The sequence below is a fragment of the Rhagoletis zephyria genome, unplaced genomic scaffold (assembly GCF_001687245.7).
Source record: "Rhagoletis zephyria isolate East Lansing unplaced genomic scaffold, Rhagoletis_zephyria_1.1 Rzeph_scaffold_00397, whole genome shotgun sequence".
NCBI classification, from domain to species: Eukaryota; Metazoa; Arthropoda; class Insecta; order Diptera; family Tephritidae; genus Rhagoletis; species Rhagoletis zephyria.
In genome coordinates, this window is record NW_016157481.1 from 122,844 (window position 1) to 131,575 (window position 8,732).

An 8,732-nucleotide genomic window follows, 5' to 3' on the forward strand; every position below is an offset into this window, starting at 1 on the left:
CCCCCACTGCGATGGAAAGATCAGGTGGAGAAGGACTTGGCTTCACTTGGCGTTTCCAATTGGCGTCAGTTGGCACAGAGGAGAACCGACTGGCGTGCTTTGCTGAACTCGGCCAAAATCGCTTAGGCGGTTACAGCGCCAAAAAAGAAGAAGAAGAGAATTACTATTGTATGTGTGGCCACTCAAACTTGGGCGTGTTTAATGATCTGTCTGGGCGGATGCGCTGGCAGAAATTGGAGTCTCTATACCTATACAAAACTCGTTTTTTTTTCCCATATAAAGACTTAAATTTTTTCGGAATTTTAGAATTTTACTTAATGAATTCACAAAATAACACAAAATTTACGTTTTTTCATAAAAATATAATTTTATAATGAATATTTTTTAAATTTTAAATGTGCATTTAAGAGAACTCAATTCAGTGCTATAACTACGATTTGAGTTTTCCAGTTTATAGAAACACAAGCGTTAATTATGTACTTAACTATTGACATTATTCTTGATTAAGCATAATATTATACTTCACCTACATTTTGTTCATAAATAACACATATGTAATAACATATATTTTATCCTTGAAAAGAACTTTTTCTAATCATGAGGCGAAATTCCCCACAGTTAGTGTTGCCGTACGAGCAAAACTAAAACGCTGCACACAACCCAAAAGTACTCCTCGGGGACCAATTGGTGAAAAACTGTGAAAAGGTTTATTATAGGGCTTTCGCATGTTGCGATTTTTCAGGCAACTTTTAGTTGAAAGCAAAAATCGCTTCGTCCGAACGGCCTTTCAACTAATCGCTTTGTCNAAAGTACTCCTCGGGGACCAATTGGTGAAAAACTGTGAAAAGGTTTATTATAGGGCTTTCGCATGTTGCGATTTTTCAGGCAACTTTTAGTTGAAAGCAAAAATCGCTTCGTCCGAACGGCCTTTCAACTAATCGCTTTGTCACCGATCTGGCAATGTGGTCTCTGACCACGGCCATCACATTGAAATCCCCAAAAAAAAAAAAAAAAAATCGCTTTCAACAAACTTCAACTTTTTTTCCTTGCAACCCTGTGTTTGTTTACATTCTGTATACATACGTTTTTACTTTTTTACTTTTATTTTATCTTTCATCTTCACCAAAAACACTTACCAACGCTTGGCTTACCAAATTTACGCCAATTGATAAAATTTTGCGATTTAAATTCATTTTCAATAATGTAAATAACAATGCGTGTTGAATCGAAAATCTCCTCGTCTGAATAGGGATGGCAACTTTTTCACTTTCAACTTCTCATTCAACTTCGCATTCAATTTTTGTTGCCCGTAAAATCGCTATGTGCAAATGCCCTATTACTGTATATACTGTGGTCACAACTGAATTAAACAATGAACGAAAGACACAAGACCACGTAAGAACAAGAGCATGAACGAAAGACACAAGATCACGCCTTCCCGAAAGAAAGAAAAAAGTTATTTTCTAGCTGTTGAAATCTCGACGCCATCTTTGTTGGAAGAAGTAAACAACGAAAAGAACAAAAAAAAAACGCGTAATTGTTGAATGAATAATCACTTTTATTATGCAAATTCTTCTATAAATCATGTCGTTGTGTTAAATTATTCTTTCCCTTAAGTGTGCACACGTTGTCACAAGCGAAAATTAAGAAAATTGCAGTAAAAAGCCACTACCAAATTGTAAACAACGAACAAATGTAAACAAACGGCTAATGTCAAAGTCGCCCAACTTTTTTCCTAAATGCTATTATAACGGGCTACTAAGAAGAAGGCGTGATCTTGTATTTTTGGTTCATGTAACAAGAGAGTAAAAAAAGTCGATTTTTTTAGCGGGTTCTACGCCATCTTGTTTCACTGGAAAACGAGCGAAAATTAAATAAATCAAAGAAAACAACGAAAACCAAAATTATTGTCAGCCAATTTAAACGCACAATTTAGGTAAATTGATGCAACAAAATGCTTTAAAATGTGTTGTCATGTTGAATTAACTCTTCTTTACTTGAATAAAAGTGTAAAATAGTGGTGCTTGTGATGTAAACAAACGCTCAGCTGACGGACCCGCTTTCGCAAACTTTTTTCTCAATACCAGTTACAAATAGAAAAAATCGATTGTTTCGGATGATGTTATCGAGTCATATCTTCCTGAAAATCACAAATTTTTTTTTTGTGGCGGGCCAAATTTCACAACGGGTTGAAAACAATAATATTGGAAATTCGGTACATATATGTATTTAACAATTGCAATTGTGTTTAATTTCATCTGAATATGGCTGTAAATAAGGTAAAGCGGGGTAGTTCTTACTATGAGCCATAACTTCATATACATGTGTAAATGACGATAACTCAAAATCATATAATTTGTTTACCTTTTAGGAGTATCTTGTAGCTGTCCTGGACATTCGCCCATCCTCCAGTGAAGATTTAAAATTAAAATCAGTAAAGTTAGTTGCAGATATTTTGAAAGACAAGGTAAATAACAATCATTAAAATCATGCAAATCAAATACTACTGTTTCTATGTCAGATCTGCGCTGGCAAAAAGGACTTCGTATCATTTGTGCTGCTTGGTACAGAAAAAACATTGAATGATGTAAATGAGCACGTTTTTCCGGATGGTTATAATAACATAACACAGTATCAGAATCCACAATGTCCTACTTGGCAATTGCTTTTAAATTTCTATAAATTTGTCAACGAAGAATCCTGTGATGAGGGTGAATGGCTGGATGCATTGGTAGTCGCAATGGAAGTGTTAAAAAGGGGCGAAGAGTAAGAGCTTCATCTTTCCCATATTAGTGAAACTGATTGTTACTAATTTATTACAGATGCTTCAAGTTTCAAAGATCTCGAATTTTGTTCTTTTATGATTTCAATGATGCACCAAATACGTATGATATGTATGACGTTATCGTACAAAATATAGCGCAAACAGAAGTCGAACTAGTTGTTATGTAGGTTTAATTGGAACATATTTTTATTTTAACAATATGTCTATAGCTCAATGTTTATGTTCTACATACATATGTTTCATTAGTTCTCAAAACATTCAATACGTCGATAATCCAATCAGCGGTCAGCCCAAAGTAAAATTTCGTGATTGCGATAAGGGTAAACAACAACTTAAAAATGAGGATTATGCCTTACAACTCATTACAGACTGCAGCGCAAAGCTTTATAATTTCGAAGAAGCAAAGCGTTGTGTATTCAAAATAACTAACAAAAGGCCATGGGTTTGGAACAGCAAGTTAACGATTGGATCAGAAATCACAATTAAGATATCTGGAGTTATTTACATGAAAGACGAAAGTAATATAAAATTAAAAAAGTGTTGGGGTCAAGACGATGAGCTCGTTTCGCGTGAAATGAAATCTTTTGTTCGTGGCACGGAAATCGAACCAGCCGAAACTGAGCTAATCGAAGGCTACATGTTAGGTTCCACACCTATTCCATTTGACGAATCGCTGAAAGATGATGGAGAACGTTTTGAACCAGGTTTGAAATTCGTCTGTTTTATGAAACGTGAATCTATACCCGAAGAATATTTCTGTGGCGATTCATTATACTGGCTTGTGCATCAAAAAGGGATGATCGCGTCGGCACAGAAACTTGACGCGTTAGTACGTGCCATGATCAATACAAAAATCGCGATGCTCTGCTGCAAAGTGTACAGCATCGGATTCAATACACCGAAGATGGTGGTACTATTGCCAAATAAGGTAACATGACTGATTCATTACTTCTCAATGTACATGCATGTTGTTTTTTTTTCAGCTACATCCCGATAGACCAGCATCACTAACCATGGTCGAGATTGCTTATCATTCCCAATATCAATACTTTCAATTTCCACTGCTAAGGACTCCAAAAACAGAATCCACGAATGAGCAAATCGATGCTATAGATAATTTGATTGATTCAATGGACCTATCATTGCATTCCAAAGTGTCTGATGATCCCCGTGACACATACCAGCCTGATTTGCTTCCTTTCGGTTCATTACCACACATTTACGAGCAGAATGTTATGGATGTTTTAGAGAGGAAGATAATATCAAATGCCAGCGAAGACGATGAAAGGTTCGCTGAAATGTTAGAGGATAAACATTTTGTAGAAATATTCTGGAAAGTACCGGAACTTCGAGAAAAGAATGCAAAGTGCGCGGCTAACGCCATAAAGTCGTTGTTTCCGCTAGAGGAAAATGTGCCTCAGGTTCCAACAAGCGGAAAACTAAAAGTGAAATCGGAAATCAGTAATAGTTCTGCGAGCACTTCGACAGAGAGCAATTTAATTCTGTCGTTCGATAAAGTTAGTGAGGAGGCACCTGCCGAAGATTTCCGCCAACTTGTTCAATACAATGTTTTACAAATACGGAATCGAACAGAACGAGATGCGAAGTTTCAAGTGTATGCACAACAAATGCGCAACGTTATTTGGGCGCTCTTGTTTGAAAGCAAAGGCAGCGTAAATTATAAAAAAATGGAAGAAGCGTTAACAATCTATCGTAAGAAGTGCTATGACTTTAATTCATTTGATGATTACAATAAGTGGATAAGGGAAGTAAAAGAAAAAGTGCTGCAAAATGAGCTTCAAGATTTTTGGCAGAATGTAATTGTTAAAAATGATTTAGGGCTTTGTTTTGTTAGGACAGATTCATTAGAGAGTAAGCGCTCACTTGATAAATTTTATGAATTACATAGCTACGAAACGGCTGAACAACTTTAGAAACGCTTCTTCACAAAAACTATACAGTATACTGCATCACCAAAAGAAGTGCCGTTTTTCCACCGGGATTACAAAATTTATTATATTTTAAGACGTCCACCAAAATATTTCCGAAAAATATTAAGATTTACGAGAGTTGGACAGATTTGAAAATACCTCCAAAAATTGAGTTTTTTATGAATAAAAATTGTTTCTTAAAGAACTTTTTGAAAAACAGTCCCCTCAGATGAAAAAACAGATTAAGCTTAAAAAATCTGTATAAAAATATTTAAAAATCTTCAACGGAATCGCAATGAGATTTTTTATGCTTTTACTTTTTTCAAAGATTGATTTACGAAAAACTTGAATACCTGGGCCAAAACTATTCTCATTTAGACATATGAGATATCAGTAGAAAGGTATTTTCCCACTGTTTTCATTTTTGTCAAAAAAAAGTCGTTCTTGTGCCAATTTTTAATTTTTTTCAAATACCAACACTTCTTAATCCTTTCATGCTTTGAATGAGTTAATTAGCAAAGAAAGGAAAAGGGTGAGAAAATTCCTTTCCAATGACACCTCACAAGTCTAAATCGGAAGAATTTGGGTTCAGTTATTCAAGCTTTTCTTATACAAATCTTTGAAAAAAGTTAAAAAAAAACAGCACCAAAAATCTCATTATTACAATTCCGTTGAAAAATTGTTTAAAAATATTTGTATGCGAATTTTTTAAGCTCATACCTTTTTGTCTTTTGAGGGCATTTTTTTAAATCTTTAAGAAACTATTTTTTTCATAAAAAACTCCATTTTTGCAGGTATTTTCAAATCGGCCCAGCTCTCGCAAGTCTTAATATTTTTCCGAAATATATTGGTGGACGTCTTAAAATATAATAGATTTTATAATTCCCGATTTTTTTTTTTGTATGGGGAGTGATGCAGTCTACCATAAATATCGATGGTCCTGTGTAATAACGACACAATTTAAATTTCAAAACACAAAAACTGTTACGCTACTACTACTACTGTTAAGTGGCTCTTGTCTGTAACCCTTGTCTAATCCATTTCCATCCCTCTCTAAAATAAGTAGTAAGGATTTCTAAAGTGAGTACAAAAGATTAGACATTGTTCGACAAGGATTAAGAGACATTAGCCACTTAACAGTAGTAACAGTTTTTATTTTTTGAATATTGAAGTGTGTCGTTATTGCACAGGACCATCGATATGTATGTATAATATTGTAATTGAAAAAAATTGTTTTTGTTAATAATAATAAGGCTGTGAAGCAAAAATGCAGATAAATATACAGCATCCGATATTATTTTAAGGCCAAGTATTGAAGAGGAAATTCGAAGAAATAGTGCCTGTTAGGCACGGTACACATTAGAGCGATACGATAAGCGATACGATATGAATGCGACATCGACATGCTGAGTACGTGGGAATTGGTAGGAAGCGATGAAAACTGTGCACACTTGCGCGACAGCGATACGGCTGCGATATAATAATATCGCATGCGTATCGCACGTGCGACACGGTTTTCTGAACGAGGTGACGGTATTGCGCCGTATTTTTTGCAATAAGCATGACCATTTCACAGACGGAAGCATCTTCCTCAATTTATTTTTAGTCGAATTAATCACCCTCATTGCGAGAGTCGTGTCGAATGCCAGTCGTTTTTCGAGAGTCGAATCGTATCGAAAATTGCACGTCATTGCCTAAAATTTCCACTCGACTAGTGTATTAAAACGGAAAAACTTGGCAGCACTGTATAGTTTTCGGCGATTTTGGTCGTTTACTTATTTCATTACGACAATAGACAATGCTACTGTTGTCGAGTCGTACAATTTAGCCTAATTTACGACCTACGCAATGAGGCTGAATAAAAAACCCAGGTTTATGAAACTATACAAAAAAAAAAACGACTGTACAACAGACAAACTAGTTTGACATGGAGAAATATAGCATCTGAGGTCAAGGACACAGGTAAATGCATAAACGAATTTCTTTGATGATGGTTTATTTGCCTTTGTTTTCACATCTTTAAAAAAATTTAAAGAATCCAATAATTTTAAACATATTATATTATATAAGATTTGGTGTTTGTTTAAATGTTAATGATTAACTATTTTGTTTCAAATATTCAAATAATTAGTAATCCGTGTAATTAGAAACAATTAAGAAATAATCATCTGATTTACCATTAAAAGAAGAAATCAGTTATAATAACAAATACTAAAAAATGATGTATGTATGTAGGTAGTTATTTTTGATTATTCGTTATATTTTTATATGTTTTTTTTCTTGAGTGTTATTTTATTATATTTAAGGAGTTTTTAAATTAAACAGAGAAAGTACAAATTTGTGTGCTCTATTATACAATGCTACAAAAAAATAATGAAGTAAAAATACCTGGTAAGTCATGTAATTTTTCAGGTAGGTTTTGCCGAGTGAAGTAAGAATCGAGATACGAAATTTTTGTCAAACACCCACACAACCTTGATTTACTGTTAAAAAAAACGGGTTTCCGCGCTTATAAGCTTGTAACTCAGTTGACTATAAACCGAGTTTAGACCTTTCGAATGATATATGTATATAAACTTTTAGAAAACTTAAGAGATCTGTGTGTACTTTCTGTGTTAATTTTTTCGTCTTTTTTTCAAATTTGACAAAGTTTTCACGCACTATTTTATAAAGCAACTACTGCTGAATTGATGGAATATTAAAATTTGATATATAGTGATTTTTAATTTAAAAAATCGGGGCAAATCTGACTAAGTTATTAAACCTTTCATGAGAAAAATAATATTTTTGGCTATACAACTCAAAAATTTTTGCTTAAGCTTTTTTTTTTAATTCAGCTTTCACCGATTTCTCATTGTAGTGAACGCAATATTCTGAAATAATTTGTCATGAAAATTTGAATATCTCATTTAATTTTTAGCCGACTTTGTAAAAATAAACATCAGTTTTACTCGATATTAAACATACTTTTCTCTTAAATTTTTTAGATATAAACATAGACCCATCATTCGAAAGGTCAAAACTCGGTTGAGAAGCAACTCATTTAACTCATTTACAAGCTTATAAGGGCACAAAAGTTTGTGTAGCTATCACAAAATGGTATCGCGTGTCGCATCGCATGTCGCGTCGCGTATTGCATCGCGTATCGCATCGCTCTAGTGTGCACTGCGCGCATTTCATATCGCATCGCGTATCGTATCGCACATCGCATCGCATATCGTATCGCTCTAATGTGCACCGTGCCTCATAGATAAGCTATTTGAGCTTTACAACGACGTAGACATAGTGCAGCGGATTAAAATACAGCGACCCGCTATCTCGGTCATATCGTACGAATGGACACAAACGCTTCAGCTCTGAAAGGGGTAGACAACGCTGATCACGATGCTGGTAGCAGAGATAGAGAAAGGTCTCCTTTGTAATGGAAAAACCAGACGGGGAAGGACGGCTTGACTTGGAATGTCCAACTGTCTTCAGTTGGCACAGAAGATAAACGATTAAGGTGTTTTATTCGACTCGATATAGGCCTACTAAATAGCCCACTAAACTTAGATCAAATTAATACGAAGTAAAAAAAAATGTGTAGTAGGGAACTTTTAATGCAGTTTACTTCTATTTGACACGTAGATAATGGATCCACAGTCTTGCCCCTAAATTTCACATGGAACATTCCGCCATTTTGGATTTTAAGGTTTTTTGCGATTTGCAAGCTTATTTTGCATTTTTCGTAAAAAAAGATTTACTAAAAATTTCTAAAGAATTTAAGTTCGGACATTTATTATATAAAAGCTTAAAAAACCTTTTTTATTGTAAATAATTAATAAGCAAAGTCTTAAACTGTGTAAAACTCGTAAGTTTACGAGGCTTTTATGGGAACGCCCCCTTTGTGAATATGTGTAAATAGGTGCGTAAAGTGACTGTTTGACAGATCAACCACGATTTTGTGAAACAGTTTCTGTTTCGTAGTATTTTCCCTAACAGCCCGCCATATTGTTCTTACTACGTTTATACGTAAG

General features: G+C 34.5%; 1 protein-coding gene across 1 annotated transcript; it reads left to right on the top strand.

The window, feature by feature from the left end:
* The first annotated feature begins 2,079 nt into the window (after positions 1 to 2,079).
* Positions 2,080 to 6,013, top strand: Ku80 (X-ray repair cross-complementing protein 5 Ku80). Its single transcript, XM_017611345.1, has 6 exons — positions 2,080 to 2,279; positions 2,372 to 2,467; positions 2,522 to 2,766; positions 2,823 to 2,948; positions 3,032 to 3,713; positions 3,769 to 6,013. Exons 1-6 carry the CDS (start codon positions 2,265 to 2,267, stop codon positions 4,717 to 4,719), a joined length of 2,115 nt encoding a protein of 704 aa, XP_017466834.1. The 5' UTR covers positions 2,080 to 2,264; the 3' UTR covers positions 4,720 to 6,013.
* The last annotated feature ends 2,719 nt before the right edge of the window (positions 6,014 to 8,732 follow it).

Coding starts and splice junctions, on each gene's coding strand:
- Ku80 (XM_017611345.1), top strand. Junction 2,468..2,521: donor CAGATATTTTGAAAGACAAG/GTAAATAACAAT, acceptor TTTCTATGTCAG/ATCTGCGCTGGCAAAAAGGA. Junction 2,767..2,822: donor GTGTTAAAAAGGGGCGAAGA/GTAAGAGCTTCA, acceptor AATTTATTACAG/ATGCTTCAAGTTTCAAAGAT.